We start from the raw sequence: 21,902 nt of genomic DNA, 5'->3' as shown, positions 1-21,902 counted from the left end.
GAATTGCTCTCATTATAAGCCTCTTATAGAACAATACAGTGCAGCTAAAAGCTCCAAATTAAAAATGCACAAATCTTCATCTCTAGAGCTCAGTAACAAGCACTTCATTAGGTTGATTGGCTGATACAAAGCTCCGATCGGAGTGTTTGTTAGATTGCTTATCCATGCTGGCGTAGAAAGGAATTAAACGGTGAAATGAATAAATGTGAATCTGGGAGAACATGCGTAATCAGGACTGTAAAGACACCACGGACAATTTTCTGCTTAAAACGAGTTAATCAGTTATCAGTATTGTTAATCAGCTTATTGTAATGGCTGTAGTTTCACTAAAAATGGCATCTGGTAATGATAAACGTTTGATTGAGACTTCCACCAATGGACAATCAAACACTTATATTTCTGACCGTAGAGAGAACCCACTCTGAAATGTCCTCCTGACTGAGCTGTTTGTTTGCTGTACCTGACTTCTTCTTGACTGTCAGAGTTTCTATGGTTGTGTATGTGACCACGTACAGCAGATCGATGCATAACGCAGGTAGCATTTATATCCTCGGGGAAAACTGTGAATATGGGCAGATTGTCATAACTATGGTACATCAGCCAATGGGTTCTCAGTTTTTTTTTTTCCATTACAATCATATGATGCCTTTGTAGTTGGCGTAATCCCTGTAGCTTTGTGTGTATTTGCTTGTGTGTGTGTGAGTCTTCAATTCTAGTGCGTTTGCTGTAACATTGCAAACGCTGCATGTCTGTCTTCTCCCCTGTGTTCTGCTGTGACGAGCAGCAAACTGAGAGCAGGGCACCTTCAGTCCCATCATGTCAGTGGTTCATGTTTTGCAGACAGTTCTATGAAAATCCTGCTGAACCGTAAATTTCAGCTCACTGGCGCTTTATGGACTTTTCTCTCCAGCTACTTTACTAAATGCAGGTTAATACAGATGATAAACACATTTTCTGATTTTCATCCATCGATAAAAAATAACTTATTAGACTTCATCAAAACCCTAACTCGTGTCAGCGAGGCCTGCTAGACTCATGAACTCGGCGTGATGTCTGCAATGTCGCAATGTCTGCGTGCGAGCATGAGCAATGCGTGTGTATGCAAATGTGTGTGTACGTGTGTGTGTAGTATTTTATGTGTAGCACTGTGTAGGCAGTAGTTAAGCAGTGGGTGAGCAGGAGAACGAAGGGCTGAATACCGAAGAAGGAATGCTTATTCTGAGGAAGGCCTTTGATCATCACACACACACACACACACACACATGCATAGAGGGAATGCAGTGCTTTGCAAAGAGATTAGTGTGTTTTCTTATGCGTGTCGTGCGTGCATATGTTTGAGCCCGTGTATCTGCTGTGGCGCAGTGTGGAGGAGGCTCTGGCTTTAAAGCACTGACGAAGGACCTTTTCTATATTTGATATTTTTTGACTGTGTGTATTGTTTGTGATGCAGATTCAGATTTTTTTTTCACTCTTTCCTCAGTATTTGTTACCAGTACATGTACATTCTGGTATATAATCAAGTAGTATTTAGGGGTAAAGTTATTTTTTTCAACTTTTGACTTGTATTGTTTGTATTAACGATTTAATGTTCTGGATAAGGACAATAGTTTATGTATATATCTGATTATCAAAGTTGCATATTAATGGTGCTGAAACTACACTGTAATCCTAAATACTTTCAGATTAATTGATATTAAAGGATAGTCCGTACACTGTCTCTTGCACTCAACCCATGAATTCCTACTGAGGATTTGTTGAAGTATCTCACAGATATCCAGTTGTTTTTAAGAACAGGCTCAGCAGTTTTCGTTTAATAGCTGGTCACTGTGGTTTTTATCAGACTTCACTCAAACAAAGGAAATCGTGCACACGTTGGGGACTGAGAGAGATCAGAGCATAAACTGTGGCCTGCCTGCTGAATGATGTGATTGTCTTCCTTATGATCTCTGCCAAGTGAAATGGGCAAACAGCCCCTCTGTCCAAGTGACTCTCGGGATTAAAGGGAGTCTGTGAGGGGCACAATGAGAGGCCACTGTAGCACTCTGTCAGGACACAGACTAGGGTTATCTATGGCAACTGCACAGAGTAAAACAACAGCCTCAGTGAGTTGGTCTCAGCAGGCTCAAGTGTATATTTGTGAATGTACAAAATGTTTTTCTTTTCTTTGTCTTTTATATTTTTAGCTGTCTCTCTCCAGCTGTCAAGATACTTTTATGCAAACTTTACAGTAACATGATATCATGGTGTGAATGACGTAGTGAATAAAAAGGCTTCTAGATAGCCAAGGGAAAATGAAAAAGGCGGACATTGCAAGTTTTTGTTATTATTTAAGTGGCAGGTGCCAATAAAGACTATATATAGACTATATATATTTTCACTTACTATTAATATTTCCAGGTTCATCATAAAACACATAACAAAGAACATTTGGTAACACCTTCTTTGACATTCAAGTCCCTAATGCATTACAATGCATTATAAACATAATGCTTTATACTGTGCTTATAGAAATGTATAATTGTAAATCTCATGAATATTAATAATGCTTTTATAACAATACTTGTAACACATATGACACCCATGTCTATAATGCATTATGAACATACTGATAAATGTGTTATGAACACTCATAAATATTAATAATGCTTTATAATAATAATCATAATACTTAATTCTAAGTATTTTATTATGATTATAAAATACTTATAATGTATTATACAAACTCCTATATTTTGTCAGGGTCATAGTTGTAATACTTTCTAATCATTTTATAAAGCATTATAATTATTGTAATGGATTGGGGAAACAGTATGTTAATGAAATTTAAATGTCCTTCATTGCATTGTTCATTAAAGGTTGTCAGATGAAACAAATAAACAACATTTCAGAGACAAAAAATCATATACATCCACAAAACACATTTTACCCCGTGCTGATTTTCTCTCTTTGAAGCTTGCTGACTCTGTAGTGCTTCCACATGCATCAGATATCACTAAAGCCCAATGATGCCACATTAAAGCGATGGTGATATGCACAGTATGACTCACAGTGCAGCTGACTGGGGTGCTTGGCACAAGTATAGCCTGTTCAGCTGAATCAAAACACCCTGTAACACCGCCTTTAGGCCATCTTCTTTAACAGCAGGTGTCTGTGATAAAGTTACAGATTTTTATCAAATAATACTCACATGCCAATCATCCCACTTTGTGGTGGTACGGTGGATAAACACCATGAGAACTGTTTGAGGTCACTACTGTGTTGTTTTGCAGTGAAATAATGTTATTGAGGCAGATATAGCTCTCTTCCCTTAGCGGGTTTTCATTTATAAAATATAACACACCCAAAATAAAGAACATGGTAACATTTGGGCTTTTAGGAGGAGTTGGGAAGAAAATCCTGAATGTTGGCAGCAGATGCACTCAGCTGGTTCAAGGCTGACTACACCTAGCTTTTAGACAGAGTAATAATTTAATATAAAACCAGTCTTGTAAAACGCAGCAGGCTGAATCCAAACTGGTCTCATTTATGTGCATTCCCATGTTGTGTAGGAAACATGGTCAGGGAAGAAAACCAGCAGTTACTTGGTCTGAATAAGAGCCTGGTGGTCTTCCATAGCTACTGGGAAATCAACGAGTCACTTGTTTGCTTCTGTTCCTCATTTCTTGAGTTGATTATAAAGTCTGAGTGGGACAGCCAGCTCATTGTGCTGACAATAATGTGTTTCTGTTTTGTCTGTGCGCTGTGAAAACATCACTCCCACACTGAATGGGCCTTTTTATGTATATCTGAAACATCGCATTTTGGAGATCATTCTTCCATTTTTTAGGCTGCTTGATAAGACTGTGGGAAGCTGACGTTGGTGCATTCACACTGTTGTCTGCTGCTAAAAACAAGTCAATAGCCGAGAGTTTAATTTAGTGCTGAGACAATGAGTGACGATGATCAAATTCTGATGTTTGTTATTTATCAGGTGAAAATGCCAAATATTTTCGAGTTCTAGCTTTAGAAATATGCAAATGACTTGCTGTTGTCTTCATCTAAAATGGATGAAATGAGAGAGTATTTGTACAGCATTCATTTTCTTAGTCAAAGAAAGAATCTGCTACACCTGCTTTGCGTGTTATTATCATAATAGCATGTTTACCCTCTGTCATGGACGTGCTGCTCAACTGGAACAGGTTCAGCTGAGTTTAAAATAAATACATAAGACCATCTTTGGACGCTTTTGACATAGTGTTGATTGTTTTTGCTCCCTTTGTCGTGTCCATCCCAGGAAACCCGTCGGCTAAGCGGCAAAGGTCCTGGAAAATCTGTCCTTTTCTGTTTTCTCTTTGATTTTTCATATTCAAGCAGATGGTTGTAATGCTCTGAGCCTTTGGTGTCAGAACAGGGCTTGTCAGAACAGGTCGAACTTCAACTTCAGGGGATCAGTCTGCATTTTATGACACGGACGAACGAATCAAAGTCTGCCTTCTGATGTCTTTCCTTATGGGAGTTTTTGTTCAGGACTACGAGTTAAAGAAGAACCTTTAAGAGGGGTTTAAACTCACCATGTTGCTTTTACAAGTCAATTGATTGATGCCACTAATGTCAAAATGTTCTTCCTACTGTGTCTCGGTGAAGAGCCAATAACATACCAACAATATAAAAACTCTCATCGGTATACAGTCAGAGCTGGCAATGCCTGGTTGTCAAGGTGATGTTCCAAGAGAGCACTTCTCTAGGAGAAGACTTCTTTGACAGACTTAAATCCTGTCTGGATTAGACAGGTAGAGGCGAGGTCTCTGAGTGAACAAAACTCACATGGTGTAGTTTGTGTGGGAGAAAACAAAATGAGAGACGGCACAAGGCAAAGTGCTCAGAGGCTGGTAAATATTTGATTTTATAAAACCACAACTTGTAGCCAGAGGGTTCATTTTCTGCCCCGCCAGCAGCCTCTCTGGTGTGTCAGCAAAACAAGACATCTTTGTTATGATATAACACTGATCGCGAGTCATCTGTCTCTTATGTAACTCCACAGGCTGCTAGGATAAAGCACAGCAAGGCCTGGGGGCCTGGTGGTGAAAAAACCCCATTAGTATCCCTTTGAGCTCCAGGGAGAACCACGAGAGGACAGAAGGGATAGGGACTGAGACCGAGCAAAAGAAAACAAAATGAGTAAATAATGAAACTTGAAATGAGAGCGAGATTAGGGGATAGGGATAGGAAAGCTGCAGGGATAGAAGAGGTTAAAAAGGGCAGTCACCTCCCCGTCAGGAAGTACAAAACTTTATTATGGGTCTGACCTACATTTTAAGGACTTTACTTTCCAGAACTTTCTCTGTATCCCTCATGCCTTTGGGCTTATTTATTATTTTTCTACAGAGTACAGCGAAGGAAAAGAAAATCCTCTCCATTATATAAATCTGTGGTTCAGGGACAGATTACTGGTGACTCTGCTGATGCCAATGCAGCTTCAGCAACTTTTGACTACTTCAGTGTATTGTAGTGTGTTTCAGTTCATAGTTTATCCTGACACCTAGTGCACACTTAAGGTAACACATCCTTAATCCCTAGAATGGACCTCAGCTACAGTAACTACTAACTACTATTTGTTCACGTTTCACTCATTGATTCACTTGATTTTGTGAAATGCATAGGTGTCCAAAACACTGAGTATCAAAGACTGTCATGTTTTAAAGGCAGGCATCAAATGTCTGATATCTGCTTTAACCGTGTACCCAGAGATGAATTGTCAGAGAGTTAGGAATATTTATGCCCAGTTTATTCCTGTACTTGTAAATCATGAGCTGATCAGAGCGTTATCCATACTGCCCATAGAAAAACCATCAAATGAAAACATGTGCCAAAGACGTGATAGATCTTAAAAGGTCAGGTGTTTTCTGATTCTTTGTCCTGTTGTATTATTTCTATATAGTGGCCAGCTCTCACTTCTGAAAAGAAGGAGAGTTCCTTTTTCAATACATGTTAAATAAATAAAATATTTCCAGCTGCCCAAAGGCCAACAGGAGACTTTTCTCATCTCAAGTTAAGACTGTGATTTATTGTTTCAAGTCAGTATCATAGAATTTTGATGCTGTTCATTGGACATTTTTTCCCCTGAGAAGATGTTGGCAACTGTAGCATCCTCTGTCCTTTCTCTTTTCCTGCATCTCATCTGTTGTCAGGCTAAGAATCTGACAAAACATGACCTCATTTCCATGCCGCCATGAAAAACTTAGAACCATAGAAGAAGTCTTATACATTATAAGCCACTGACTTGACACAATAAGCTGCTGACTTCACACAAGCCCTCCGTGTTGAGCATGAGCTTCATGTTCAGCGATTAAACCTGGTGCCGGTGATGTCAGGAGGCCTGTGGGATCACTGATCCTGTCACCTTCACACAGCACTAATGATCTGCGTGTGTGTGTGTGTGTGTGTGCGTGCGCGTGCATCTCATATTCGAGGAGCTCATTGCATGTTGCATGCAGCTCTAATTGCTCCCCTGACACACAAATAAATCACGTCGACATTTGTGTCAGCATCGGTGTGAACAGCCCCTCCAGCGGCTCTAATCAATATTTTTCTGAGCGTGGCACGGCGGCATGCTTTATGGTAAGATGCTTGAGCTATTCGCCTTTATGTAGAGGTGTGGATCAGCAGCGGGAGATGATATGGAGGGCAGTTGGCAAAGCCAGCGTTCATGTCTGGTGTTTTTTGGTAAAAAATGGACACTATTCCCACAGTGGCTGTATGTTAAACCAAATTCTTTATGCTCCTTCTGTGCTGAACAAAACCACTGGGAGCGGTTAAGCAGTTTGAGGCACAAAGGGTTGTTCCAGCCAGGCTGTCTCATTGGTGGAAAGTGTGTGGCAAGCTGCGTATTTGTTGTGCCAACACCTTAGGTACACAGCTAATTTAAATCTTCGCTTTAATCATCACATTCTTGTTTTTATGATTCTGTTTACTCTCTAGCAAGAGCTTTCTCGCCAAGATTGCGCCAACAAACTGGGTTACCACTGTACCCGCAATCAAACCAAAATAGTTTCAGCAGCAGTTTGGAAAATCATTCGTTTTTTAACATAGAAATGTATATTGCTTTGATAAATATCTTTTACAATTGTTTGAAGGATACTAAAATAAATATTGTCTGAATTTAATTTAGTTGCTTCAGTTTCAGGCTCCTGGTATTGTCATGTGGCTTATTTGGTATTATTCTTTGAATAGGACAGAACCACAGTGGTGTTGTTTAGTGGTGTTTTTGTTTATGTGCCACACAGTGCCATTGATTCAAGTCATCATGAACTATTTGGTGTGCTGCATCAAAATGGAGCAGAAACCACACCCAGCTCTAGCTCTGTGCCTGTTTGGGTTTGGAGAGCACCCATCATTATTACCGTGAAGCTCGGTGACATCATTTTATTCCCAGCATAGCTCCACCTAACCTCAACCTGACACGAGGTCTAATCAGCCCGAGGGATTGGAAACACCTATGAACAACTGAACAATGCTGGGCACAAGTGCAGGGCTGTAAAAATGGAAGTGTTGGTCAGTTGAATTATTCAAACAGACATTCAGACGGTTCTAGGGCACTGGTTTCAAACATGGGAGTCGCCAAAGCTTTACGGGCTTTGAACTAAAAAAAAAAAACTAAGAAAACTGAATAAAAATTGTTATTTTAAAAGCTTAGATTATTATTTCTAATATAAATTTAAAGAAATCTCACAGGATAAGGAAAGGGTAAACACATGAACACAACATAACCTTCACTCTTTGCTGAACAGCCTTGTCCTGCATTAGAAGAGTGAGCAGTTAAAACAATCAAAGAGATAAAGGAACTTCAGGCAGAAGGAAACTGAATTTGTCACAAAAAAAAAGCCAATTGAGCATGTGAAATTGTTAAGAATAATAAAAAAAACATAACACACACAGAGAATTGTATAACAAATTCAGAAAAATATCAGGAAAATTCATGTAACATTCACAGTAGAGCACAGTTTAACAATAAACTATATTGTCCAAAATGATATCTCAACAAACTTCACTGGGAATTTAATAATAATAATAATAAGAATAATATAAATAATAATAATAATATAGAATTCTAAATGTAATAATAAACTATGCCTAAAATCATAAATGACGCATAATTAATTCATAATTTTTCATATCGGCACTGATCACATTGCATATATGCCAATACCTAAGTAATACCAAACAATGTCAGATGTAGTGTACACCTTTTGTATTGAAAACCATATCAGAACCACACTGAATATTGAATGTTTATTTATTGTGAGGTCTTCATATAGTATATTCTAAAAGCCTATTGTTCACGCGTTGTGTACTTTATCTGAGATGCAGTATTAATATGTTTAAAACACAGTAGTAATATTCTGGTTTGCTGTTGTTGAGTGTGTGTTCTCACTAAGCACCAAAAAAAGGTGACCTCACAACAAAAGACCCCTCCCTTTTTATCACCACGAGAGACTCTACAGCATCAGCAGCAGCGATAACGTGACACACACAGACAAACGCACCCGTACATCAACACACACACGCACACACACAGCTGAACTCAGAGAGGAAGGCTTAAGGGGTGGTTAGTCTGGCACAGCGTGCAACAGAGGCACATGCAGAGCACAAACACACACACACACACGCACACATCCTGTCGACAGTGATGCCCAGCGAAAAGGAGAGAGTGTATTAGAGGGTCATCAGAGACATGCTGAGGAAGCTGGTGTGCAAGAAAATCTGCGCTCGTAAGAACGATGCCTTTTTATCTCTCTTTTTTTCCCTCCCTCTCTTTTGATTTCTTCCTGCTTGGTTTTTTGCTCTCGCATATTTTCCCATCTTTCTGTCATCGCACTGGTTTCTCCGGCCGTACGTTTCTTTCCTCTGTCAACCTGTTGCCTTTTGTTCCTGTCCTCCACTTTGTTTTGTCTGTCTGTGGTAGATGCAGTGTCATGGTCATGGTACTCTTTGCAGCAGGGACATTTTAGGGAGCTGGTTTTTGTGTATCAGCCTGATCATTATTCTGTGATTTTTCTATTTCCCCCTTGTATAAATTAATCTTACTTGCCTCGGCTGATGAATGCAATGTTTATGTACAGATAAAAAGGAATGCATTCTTCTGATAAATCAATTTGATGTCTTCACACATAGACAGTGATTCAAGCTGCAAACATTCCCGTTGTGCCTCTGTGCCTCAGCTGACAGCAGCCACCCAGCACCATCATACATGTCTGCCCCGGGCTAATCCCTCCATGTGAGTGGTCACGTTGGGCAGGTGACAGGGGGGCCATGCATCCATGCACGGCTGCCAAACCAGATTAAAGTCAGATGGATGGATAGATAAAGGCTAAATACAATGCATTCAACGCAGAAATGACTCAGGGCCCTAATACTAACCAGGAAGACCTCTGAGGGGAGCGATGTGTCTCTGAATGATGAGCGAATAATGATTTATTGATCCTAACGGGAAATATCTCTCACACAGTCATCGAGCCCCGTCAAGCGAATAGTTAATGTTTGCCATTATTTCCGGTTTAAAATCGACAAGCACATGATTCCATTTTTGCCTCTGTTGTTGCAGACAAGAACTTCGAGGATGAAGACTCTGTGGATGGAGGCCGGTCCTCCTCCTCTTCATCATCCAAAGCACCCCCCAGTGGCAGGAGGACTGTAGTGAGCTCCGTTAGAAGGCCCAGCTCAGCCACCGCAGCTAAGGCGGCAGGTGAGGGAGGAGCTGAGTCTATACGTATACATATATATATATATACGTGTGTGTGTGTGAAATGTACTTAATGTACAGAGCCCTGCCTTTTCTGCTGCTTATATTATTTGGTAGCACTTTACATTATAGCTCGGTAATAACATGGTAATAGTGTGATAATAATGAATTGAACGTATAAGGAATATATATATATTTTGGAATACAAGGGGTGATGAATATTAACATTATAATATGGTTATTAACAACTTTTACTTCCAAGATTGTTGTCTGATGTTGATAGTGTAGCAGTTTATAATATAGTGAAAACATTAACCTCATTATTATCAGATTATTAGCCCATTAATGTCACCATATTAGCATTTTTTTAATCCAAAATTTGCACCGATTTAACTATTTTATTGTTTTCAGGTTATCAAAAGATAACTCCAACCCTAACACTTTGTTAATACAGAGTTTTTATCTGATTAATATTAGTAAACTATTACCTCACTATTACTTTGTTATTACAGAACTGTAGTGTAACGTGTTATTGATCTTTATTTAGAAATGTTTTTAAAAAAGTGTTTTGTGACGTTAGCGTGTGCATTTTTTTTTTAAAAGGTAAAGAAGCAGGTGCCGGAGCTGTTGATGAAGAGGATTTCATCAAAGCCTTCGAAGACGTGCCCTCAGTCCAGGTACCTGAGCTAAGTTTTTAGCTGGCTTTATTAGTGTAAAGGGGAAAGATGACAGAGAGACTAGAGCAGGTATTCAACATACATACATTCAACATCATGAAATGCATTTAAAACATTCGCACAATCATTTTTTTTCCTTCCATAACAAAACGTCCATGTCATCTAAAAAAAAAATTTCATAGTCTATTGGGAATATTTTCAAGACCACCCAGGTGTGAGACATCAGTGCCACAGAGCATTAGATGGTCTCATCTGGCTCCATCATTAAAAAAAAATAGAAATTTTTCCATCTGCTCTCAGACATTTTGTGTCAAGCCATTCATGTTTTATTTCTCTCACATTAAAGCTCTGCTAGGACAGCTTTTTGGGTCCCCTAATATCCACCACTGACTCTGCTGATTTCCAACAACAGGACTTCAAGTTCCAAGCTGTGACATTAACAATTATTATGTTACATTTGATGCTGATGCTTACTCGAGCACAAGTTAACAGGGGAAATTGATGACAAGTTTGTTACTGGCTTGGAACACTTGTACTTGTATTGTGATTGTAAAGATAATAATAATATCTCTCCTGTCTTTCTGTGTACAGATCTACTCTAACAGAGAGCTTGAGGACCAGCTGTCCAAGATCAGAGAAGTCCTGTCTGATGACAAACATGACTGGGAACACCGAGTGTTGGCGGTAAGGCTCATACACTCACACATAGGGTGAACGTGCATGAATCCAGTGATTAAATACTGTTATTATTCCCTGTATTTCTTGTGCCTCTACAGCTAAAGAGGGTCCGTTCTGTCATGCTGGCTGGGGCAATTGAGTACGAGGGTTTCCCTCAGCAGCTGCGTCTCCTAGAGGCTCCATTAAAACTGTCAGCTAAAGACCTGCGCTCACAGGTGGTCCGTGAGGCCTGCATCACACTGGGGTAAGATCCTATGTTGAGGACAGTACGGGATGTTCTTTTGGACACAACAGTTCGGGGTCAGGGTTAAGACCGCCCTAGTACACATGTTAAAGCAACATTGCGTAGAAATTGGTATTTTTGTGATTTAGCACCCTGATTTTAAAGTGCAAAACCACTGTTGTAATTATAGACTGTTGTACAATACATGTGTATTTGTTCTGATTACATTACTTGTGATCCAAAACTTTGCTAATAACTAAACATCAAGCAAGGCTAGAACACAAGACATAGCAACCAGCTAATATTACTTAGTAGTCCAACAGCAAGAAGCCCAGCTATGCATCTGTCCATCTTTGATTTCATGAAGCTCTTGCCAATGACTAAAACTCAGTCCCAGGTCTACCCTTGTCTGGGGGTTTCTTGCTAGCTTGGTTCTCTTTTTATCTCTTATTTTCTTCAGTCTTTTCGCCTCTGTCAGTATATCTGTAGTTACTTCTGAGTTTGGTTACATTACCTATTTGCGTAGCTCGGGTTCTGGCACAACACTGACATCACTCCCTATCTGCATTTTCCTGCAACCTGGGCCTGAAAACCTACTCTTCCGAAATGGTCCAAAATGCCTTTGGTACAAAACACTAACCCCCCTGGTGCTCTGAGCCCAGGGTCTGGGCAGCCTGGCTCAGAACCTGAGGTAACATTTGCTAACAGCACTGTCCATCAGGAAACTCTCCAAATCACACACAGTCCATGAGCAGCAGGCGGAGGACATCAGAGGCAAACACAGAACACACTTTTTTTTCAAGAAATATTACCCAATTTCACCAAAATCCATGAAATAGTTGGTGGTGATCATACCTGCACAAAGTTACATCTTGTGAGAAGGATGTACGAATGGCAAAGAAACCACTCACCTGATCACATGTCAGTGTAGCATCAAAATGATTTAAAATCTGTTATTTTATGGTAGAGAAGTTACACAATGTTGCTTTAATACAGTGAAAATAACACTAGCACACATGTACAATGTTGCTTTAATACAGTGAAAATAACACTAGCACACATGTTAAGATAGTAAAAAACAGCCTCAGTACACAGGCTTACAAAACAGAAAAATCTGATTGTATGGTAGTCACTTTTGCTTTAATTGGAAAGCCTTCATTTTCATTAATTAATTAATTAATTTTCATTAATGCATCGGCCTCTTGCCAGGATACTCCTAATAGTTTTGACTGGCACCAGTGACATTAACTCAAATCTCAAAAGACTGATTAGTTTATGGCAGGAAAATATCCTGTTAAAGTATTTTCTTTCCACATACTTAAGCTAATGAACACGAGCCCTGCTCACGTATGAAACGGGGCAACATACCCTCCACCCGAAAAGCATCCGTCATCCCAATTTTAATACATCCCTGATGAGGTGGAACACATCAGGGATGCACTGAAAGAGCAGCAGGTTGATGAATGGTTGGAAGCTACGTGGCTCCTGTCATCCCTTCTAATGCCACCACCACGTTTCACTTTTGAAACTTGTACAAACATTCCCCCCGCTGAGGTACAACCAAATGTTAGACCATTTTTTACACTTTTTGTGTAACATAAACGTGTCACGCCTTCTCTATCCATAAGTACTGGTCATGCCCGAGCCTTAACAAACATTGGATGGAGATCTTCCACACCCTATCTCGGCTGTTAACTGGATTTGAGATGCAATTAACAGCAAGCAATCCTGCTCAGGTGGAGAGAGATAGCCATGCCTGCTCACACACAATGGATGATGGACATCATGTCCTGCTTAAAACTTGAAAAAATCAGATACTCATTTCAATATTCAAATGAGAATTGATGTTTGATTGATGTTTTGTTTATATGTTGGCCTGGGTGCTTATCTCCCATTTCTCTTGAAAGATCAAACAACAGTGGACTTTTATTTCCTGCAAAACTTTAATAAAAAGATTTTGATTTTAAAAATGAAAGAACGATAGCGCATCAACATGAACTGATCATCTGACAGGACGTACATTTGTTCTGTAACACCATGGTCTCTCCTCTGTCAGACATTTGTCATCGATTCTGGGTAACAAGTTTGACCACGGAGCTGAGAGCATCATGCCCACACTGCTGAACCTTGTACCCAACAGTGCCAAAGTCATGGCCACATCTGGAATGGCTGCCATCCGCCTCATCCTCAGGGTAAGACATCTGATGGGGATGTGGTTCTTCAGGCTGCCTGCAATTATTTTGGGACATGCTGTCATATATAACAGCTGACCACAAATGCATCGTCATGTGGGAATGAAAAGAACAAAAATAACGAAAGCTTACTTTCTCTTTCTCTTCCAGCACACACACTATCCACGTCTCATCCCCATCATCACCAGTAACTGCACTTCCAAATCAGTAGCAGTCAGACGGTAAGAGGACCTTAACACTGCTACCAGATGAAAATAAGGCATCTGTTAAAATGTACTTATGAACTGCAGGTCATGAAGAAAAAACTGCATTCCTTTTCTCACATGGCTTTCAAGAATGAGTAGAATAATTGAATGAGTGAATGAGTACAATTTCATTCATCCATTTATTCATTCAGTGGTTTATTTTCAAATAAACTCTTCATACAGTATACAACCCTGATTCCAAAAAAAAGTATTTTCTGTTCAAACTGATGACTGGGTATGGAAGGGGCATCCTCGAAAAAGCTCAGTCCTGAAATAGTCTGACAGTTTAAGAACAGTGTTTTCTGGATGCACAGTTGCAGTGAATTAAAGGATTTCATCATCTACAAGATGAACTGACGGAAAGTGGAAAGCGTGCTGTGGTCTGATCAGTCCACATTTGAAATTGTTTTTTGAAATTGTTCGGGACTAATTTACATTTTACACAGCTAACCAGCTTTTTTAGAATCAGGGTTGTGTAATATAAATAAACATGGACTTCTCACCTAAAATCATAGGAAGGTTATGTTTTTCTTTTTTGTCTTTCTTGTGTCATATTTACTTTAATTTACATGACATGTCAAATTATTATTATATGTATGTATGTATGTATGTATGACACTCCTCCTAACTCTTGCCATATGCAGTTTTTGTTCCTATGTTAAGTGTGTTTAACCCTCTCTAGGCGCTGTTATGAGTTCCTAGACCTCATGTTACAAGAGTGGCACACTAATACACTGGAAAGGTAAGTTGAATCTATTTGAAAAGAAAATTACTTGTTGAGTGTAGTGTGTGTCAAATGGATAGAGCGGCGTAAACACATGTGTGAGTAAGCGTTTATGTTTAGTGGAGGCAATGCAAAGATTCTTCTTCATCTCCCTCCTATCACATGATGGCATTTGAGATCGCTAACATTTGAGTTAGCTAAGTGTTGGCTGGATGCACCACTGATGAGGCCCTTTAAAATTGATGAGTCCCGAGAGAGCCGTCATCATCAAGACCCACAGGGATACGGCGAGTCTCCATCTCTGTAACCATGACAACCGCGGTGGAGACTTTAAAAAGCGCGTGAAAACCCCAGAGGATGGCCACATTCCCTGTGGACCACCGGAGGAATAAAACTGGAAAAGAGAGAAAAAGATAAAGAAAGAAAGATATACTGCAGGAGTTTTTTTGTTTTAGTTTAGCATTCGAGGTTTAAGCTGACAGGAGTCGTCCAACTGTACTTCCTAGTTTTACCTCGACGTTGTGTCCTCCTCATCATGTTCCCTTACTACCCCAGACATGTGGCTGTTCTGACTGAGACCATCAAGAAAGGCATACACGATGCTGACTCCGAGGCCAGATCCATTGCAAGAAAGTAAGTGCCTTTTAAGGGATTTGCACCCCAGCTGTCTTCTTTTTAGTGCTTTGTTGAACAGTTTTTTCTTTTATGAGACAAAGACAAAACTTTAAATAAAGGCCGTCCGTCTTCATCTCATCTTCTGCTTTCCTTTTGCCCTCACCTATAGGTGCTATTGGGGTTTCCACGGTCACTACAGCCGTGAGGCAGAGCATCTGTTCCAGGCACTGGAGTCCACCTATCAAAAGGCTCTTCAGTCCCACCTGAAGAGCTCTGACAGCATCGTGTCTCTTCCCCAGTCTGACCGCTCTTCGTCATCTTCCCAGGAGAGTCTTAAGTAAGAACCATGACGCCCTTCCTGTGGGAAGTTCTCACACTATCCCATGTTATGTCTCTGTCCTTTTCCCCTTTGTTTCATCTTTACCCTCCTTTACTGTTCATGCTCTTCTCTGCTGTCCTGTCTCCCACCTTCTTATATATTCCTTTTCACATCTATTTGCTGTAATTGATTGGAGGAAACCACTAATGCATCCGTCTTGTTGAATATGATTCCAAAAACAGTGGTAATTATTATCAGATGGGCAGCAGACGGGTGAGCGGCCTGTCCACACACTCTTTGATCGACATCATTTAGCCAGTTTATAGATCCCCTATGGAGCGTGTTGGCTAATGACCTCATACTCAATCCATCAGGACCGCAGCTGTTGTGGTCATCTGTGTGTGTGTGGGAAGGGGTGTTTGTGTTTTTCGGGGTGAGCTCATTTTTCTTTCTGCTTTTTTCTGTCTCACAGGAAGCCAAAGTTTTCAGTCTTCTAATGATTCAACCAGCATGTTCAATTAAACTCTGAAACTTAGAGCTGTATGAGAACTGTTTATTATTATTTTTCTGTTTAAAGTTATTTTCAGTACCGTAGGCATAATTTCATATTAATTGTTCTAATTCTTGTATATAATAGTCGTTTTTTTAGATGCTCATTTGGTCGGGATGTGATTTAAATAAAGTCTGAAAAATGTTTCGCTATTCCTTTTTGTTTTTTTCTTCCAGTCGGCCATTGTCTGTGAAAAGTGTCATTGGAGGGAGCATGACAAGGAGTAAGTTACTTCCTACATCACTCTCTAAGTCCATTATTGCTTGTCTTTCCAGGAAACACCTTGAGTACAACCAGTGAAATCTGATATTTAGCATCTCAATTAATTTTGTAATTCCTATGTGTTCTTTGCCAGCAACTTAGTGGTTATGATAAGATGAAAGCTGAAAATACTTTGTTTGGAAATTTGGAAGTATTTAAAATAATAACAAGAAATCTACCTAAATGAAATTTAAGAGCTACTTTTGTAATAGAGATTAGATTTGTGTTTGCTTATGGTGTGTTATGTTTTCTCCTTTTCATGTCCATACATGTGCCTGCACAGTGTGTTAATGACAATAAAGTTGAACTGAAGTGACTTCTCGTTTCTGTGTGTTGAAGGTAAGCTGGTGAGCACCAGGGTGCACACTACACCGGGATCTCTGCAGCGCTCCCGTAGTGACATCGACGTAAACGCCGCCTCCAGCGCCAAGTCTCGTCTGTCCACCGTCCCCGCCTCCTCACCGTTCAGCTCGGCGGCTGCCCTTCCCCCAGGGTCCTACGCCTCATTAGGTAATCCTTCAGTCATCTCCCTCTAACCTTTATTAAAAAACAAACAAACAAAAAAACAATTCTCTGAAGAAAGAAAAAACTCTATCTCTGCCATCCAGCAAAACAAACACATTGGTACATTGTTCAGAGAAGTTATAGTGCAAACTGGATGCAGGATGAAAGGCTAAAAAAAGCTGTGAATCAGTTCAGCTATTTAAGGCCTCAGAATAAAGACTGCAATGTTGACTTTGAAGGAGACTGAGCCACTGTCTACAATATTTGATATTGTTATTCTCAAACTTCCCCATCACCATGAAGTATTAAAACATTTTCTGCTGTAGTCACTGACTTTTATGAGCCTGACTGGGGTTATTAATGACTACCGAGGCTGTCATTAGACTGTTCTGCCAGCAGGAACTGTTTAAATTTTACGTTGACATGTTTGACAAATCGATGTGATGAGGATGAGAAGCCCCTGGTGTAATTAAAACGCCTGGCATTTTTTTTCAAGGATGTTTTCACTAACATCGTAAGCTAATGGGGAATGTGTGAGCCAGCCCAACAGTATGAAATTTGCTGTAATCTTTTCACCATGCAGAAACTTTTCTCCCCTCCCTCGTTCTCCTCCAATGAGTCCCTCAATTATGGCCATTACTAGTGATGATGAGGCCCCTTGCTTATCCGCTCACTCCTGTTCCTGCTTCAATTGCTACTAATGTCTTCCTCTATACCTCTCCTCCCACTCGCTGCTGCTCTGACTTTCTTAAATGCCCAAAAGATGGTACTCCCGGTAAAAGCGATGGTAAGACTTGTGTGTCTGTGAGCCTGTGTGTGTGTGTGTCTGTGAGCCTGTGTGTGTGTGTGGGTGTGTGTGTGTGTGTATGTGTGTATTTGTGCAAATTGCACAGAACACAAGAAAGTGAATACGTATGAGTAGTTTTTCGTCAGCTGTCACAGGCTACACATTTACATCCTTCCTCTCTTCATCTGTGCCCTTTTTTCCCTCTCTTTATCCCCCCCAAGTGGTCGTCACTTATGTGGAACTCTGCATGGACTGTCTGCATGGATTTCCTCTTCTGACTGTAACCCTAACAACTGTGTCCATCAACTCTGTTACTTGTGTTTCAGTTGATAGAGAAAGTGGTTTTCTTCTTTTCCTTTCTTGCTTTAAAGATATTGATGTGTTATTCTAACAGTCAGTGCAGTGTTATTTCTTCCCCCACACGTATTCTGCGAGGATTCACTCCTGCTCTGCCTCTGATTGGCTTGGCAAACCCTAACGCTTCGATTGAACGTGTAAAAAAGGAAAATAAAATAAAAAAGAGTAAAAAAGGAAGCTGTATAAGCCAATATCATTCTCTGCAAGCATGATGAAGGAGAAGAAATGTAGCAATTGTTTTAAGGGAACATAAAGTCCGAAGTTTGGTGGCAGTTTTCCTGTGTGTCAAAGGCAACAAACACTAGCCAATCAGAGGCAAAGCAGGACTACTGGTGGGAGAAAAATAATGTGTTTGTGCACTGCAGTGTTACTAAATAGGTACCAAATATGACTTTTTAAGTGTCCTTTGTTATGTGGAATATCCTCAGGATTGTTAAATCTAGTCAAAGCCTTGGATTGTTCTGTTGTGTATACAATGTAGCATAGAATTTGATGAGTCATACTGAGGGTTACCGCCTTCAGTGTGGAAAAAATAGAGTCTCCTTGCCAGCAGGCCTGTGGTAGTGCCCTGCTAAATGTCGCTTCAGGTCGGACAGTCCACTCTGGGGGACAGAAAACACTCTTAAATACTTATTTCCACTGACAGGACTGGCCCACCTTTGATCTGTCTGCCTTTCAGATCTGTACTTGGACAGGCTCTGTCTTTTTACTTGAGTGCTGATTGTTGGTGTCAGATTCTGATGTAATACTTCTACACTGTCACATGAAATTCTTGTTTGTTTCTTGTATTTCATTCCAAGCATGTGAATTCAGGGACTGCGCATCAATACAAGATATCCCGCAGGAAAATCACCTATTATACGAGATGATATGGGACAATCCTGTATCATACAGGACGGGTGGCAACACTAATTAACCCTAAAATCTGTTTTGTGATATCATTCAACAGCCTTTGTTTCTTGTTGGTCACCCACAAGCTAAAGTAGCTAGTTGTCAGTTTTTATAACCTGAACAAAAGAAGCTGGTTCTTCTTCATAGAAGCTTTGGAGTCAGTTGTAATGCAAGTAAAACTGAGTAGAAGATAATGGTGTACTTTGGCACTATATGACACATCTAGATGAGATTATTGCACATAGTTTGACCCAAGAGTAACACTTCCTCTCCATCTCAAGGAGACTTTTATTTTTAGCTTGCTGTGAAATGCGTCTTATCGCACCGGGAGCTATTCTTGGCAAGTTGTGTAACAGGCTACACTAGATGTTCTTGTGTAAGAGGACTTTTGTCCCAACATATCATAAAATCCTTCACTCACTGGACTTTATGACACCTTGCATTTTTTATAATGGTTCTTTGGAAGTGAGTGTGGTAAGAGAGCTTTATTATTGGCCAGGAAGATAGATATTTTTGTTTTCTTAGACATGCGTTCTTTGGGTTGTATTATCAAGTGTATTTTATGGTGGTGTGATTCTTCCGGATAATTCCGGAAATCCGGCTTTTCCAACCTGAAAATGAGGGTCTTGTACATCATGCGAATCCACTTCTTTTTTTCTTTTTTCTTTTTTTTGCGGGGGGGGTACGGGTCGGGTATTGGTAAATATAATGACCGCTGTCACTGCTCACCGCTGTCAACGATGGAGCTTCATTCAAAGCAGAGCTCTACCAAAGAGCCTGCACTCATTGCGGAAGGTTATCTGAATCAGACAACATAGACAGTGTAAGACATAGATGTCTCGTGGATTGTGAGTTAACCTGAGACGGGCTGAATAAAGCCCGGTTGCTCAAATAAGCCACGTGTGACAGCACCCACCTGTCACTCAAAGCGGCCACACTCTTAATTATGCGTAACTTTAAGCTTTAATGTCATTTGCACCAGTGAATTATGTAAAAATTGACCATCAGTACAGATGAACAGAGAAATAAACTATAGAGACCATGATATGACTCGTTCATATCGTTCTGTAGCCAGCCTCAAACTTGAGTCAATCTCCACACTCTACTGCAATGTTTGGATTTCCACATTGGCTTCCTTTCACAGCAATGGAGGTTGACACTTGGTTTGGTTACAATAATGAAGTTGCTTGTTAAATGTGGCCAACCAACTGTATGTTTGACATGCTACATCAGAAACTAGTCTCTTAGCAATTTTGTATCGCTGGCTTTAAACGACTAGCTAGTTGAACTATTGGGCGACTGTAGCAGAAAGCTAGCGCTTTAGCTTGCAGCTAGCAGTACCCATTGGTTTGCATTTCTTTTTTTAATTAGCTAAACTTTGAGAGAATGTTTTTCTACTAAAATAAGTAAGTCATAATGTTGTGAATTCATAATGTTAGCAAAATGTTCTTTTTTCAAGCATGGTATAGACAGCTGTTTGTCCATCTCTCTCCAGACTTGGGTCATACAGTTTGCCAGTATTTCTTTGAGTTTGTTTTAGCACATTAAGTCCCACAAGTGGGACATGACCAAGCACTTAAAAAGTCACTTAAACTACTCTGTTCTGTGGTTCATGTCTTAGCTAGGTAGCACAAGCACAACTGTGTTTACAGGGCAAACCCTAACCACGCTGAACTCAGGGCACAAAAACAAATGCTGAGAATTATTTGCAAATATTAATTGACCCAGGTTTGTCTGTTTCCCTCCTTGTGTGTTTTCAGGGGAGGCTCTGTCCCCTCATCTAGGTCTTCTTCATTCTGTCTCCCCCAGACTTTTTCTTCTCCAGCATCTCTGTCCAGGGTTGGGGTGAACGCATATAAGTAATTCATGTGAATTAAACTCCCGCTGCCTCTCTTCCCTCTACCCCTATTGCTCCCTCCTTCACCGTCCAGGTCGTGTTCGTACCAGGAGACAAAGCTCGGGCAGCGTGGGCGGGGCCAGTACATCGGTGGTGGACAGCAGGGGACGCAGCAGAGCCAAAGTCGTCTCCCAGTCCCAGCGTATGTATATACACCCTACACATGCTCTCACACGGTGAACTGAAATCAGACCCTCCTCAGTCACATGCTACACATTCAGCATTATACAGCTTTTGAGTGTGCATACTGCATACCAGTCTGTCCATCATATTTCAGTATGATCTTTTTGCCTGCACTGGCTTTGAGATCATACGAGATGTTTTGCCGTTTCTCGTATGTGTGCGACGTTTCTCATGCTACAGCGCTAAGCTGAAACCTGAAAACCTCCAGTCTCTCACAAATCCTGTGTATTTGTGCCTACATGCATGCACTGTATGTGTGCTTGTGTTTTAAGTATGCGTGTGTTGGTATCTTATATATTCTTGAGATCTGTCAGTGGTCAGTACACGGCTAACATGTTCACAGCCGTCCCAGAGCGCATGCTGGGTAAACTCAATAACCCCTTCTGTCTCATTTTGACCGTTCTCGATCTCTACACCCTGTCCTGCCTATTGCTTCCATCATCCAGGATCCAGATCAGCCAATCCCATCAGTGGTAAGGCCTCAGCTTCATCCAATCACAAGCCAGACGCCTCATCCTTAAGCACCGCCCCCCCTAGCTCAAGCTTTGCACGCCATGTTTTTTAGCCTTTTTCTTTTTTCTTCTTTGTTTATATCACGTACAGTAGCAGCATGCTCCGCTCATCACATTCAAATGTTTGTTTGTGATTTCTTTACCCCCACAGTTTGAGAAGCTGTTTGGAGTCGGGAATGTTTGCCGTCAGTCATTTTGTTGTCTTTGTTTTCACTGTTCAAGAGGTGTATGTTCCCATTGGTGCCACGGTAAATGTTTCCCCCACAGCACAGTTAGTTAGAATGTGGTTCCAGTCTTCCCCTCACCCTGTTTGTGTCTAGGCTGTAACATCTGTATTTGTTCATTGAGACTCTAATTTGATTACCCGTTAAGTTCTGTTTGCTTCAAACTTCTGCGCTGCACTGAAAGAGTATTCATTAATTTCCAAATAAATCCATGTAAGTTTATTCTCCACACTGAGGTTAATGAAAAAAAAATATTGTAATATGTTATGTTACCTTTTATGTTGCTGCACTGTCCTCACTGCACTGGGTTTATTGACACAGGGCTTGTGTTTTTAGATTTGACTC

At 40.5% G+C, this 21,902-nt stretch overlaps 1 protein-coding gene across 25 annotated transcripts in view; it reads left to right on the top strand.

Annotated features, from left to right (window-relative positions):
• clasp1a (cytoplasmic linker associated protein 1a) overlaps positions 1-21,902 on the top strand; it is an 85,543-nt gene that overhangs the window by 40,037 nt on the left and 23,604 nt on the right. For 16 of the 25 annotated variants that reach the window (XM_019260408.2, XM_019260411.2, XM_019260406.2 and 13 more), the window contains 14 exons: positions 9,581-9,721; positions 10,322-10,395; positions 10,987-11,079; positions 11,172-11,317; positions 13,353-13,488; positions 13,639-13,709; positions 14,416-14,475; positions 15,013-15,090; positions 15,242-15,409; positions 16,118-16,164; positions 16,542-16,712; positions 17,470-17,493; positions 20,673-20,780; positions 21,268-21,294. In XM_019260408.2, the coding sequence (XP_019115953.2) occupies positions 9,581-9,721; positions 10,322-10,395; positions 10,987-11,079; positions 11,172-11,317; positions 13,353-13,488; positions 13,639-13,709; positions 14,416-14,475; positions 15,013-15,090; positions 15,242-15,409; positions 16,118-16,164; positions 16,542-16,712; positions 17,470-17,493; positions 20,673-20,780; positions 21,268-21,294 (1,344 nt within the window). The remainder of the gene's footprint in view (positions 1-9,580; positions 9,722-10,321; positions 10,396-10,986; positions 11,080-11,171; positions 11,318-13,352; positions 13,489-13,638; positions 13,710-14,415; positions 14,476-15,012; positions 15,091-15,241; positions 15,410-16,117; positions 16,165-16,541; positions 16,713-17,469; positions 17,494-20,672; positions 20,781-21,267; positions 21,295-21,902) is intronic. The other 9 variants (XM_019260412.2, XM_019260407.2, XM_019260418.2 and 6 more) reach the window with 3 other exon arrangements.

Source organism: Larimichthys crocea, chromosome I (assembly GCF_000972845.2).
Source record: "Larimichthys crocea isolate SSNF chromosome I, L_crocea_2.0, whole genome shotgun sequence".
Taxonomy (NCBI): Eukaryota; Metazoa; Chordata; class Actinopteri; family Sciaenidae; genus Larimichthys; species Larimichthys crocea.
The sequence above is the reverse complement of the archived record's forward strand: the minus strand, read 5'-3'. Positions and strand labels throughout refer to the sequence as shown.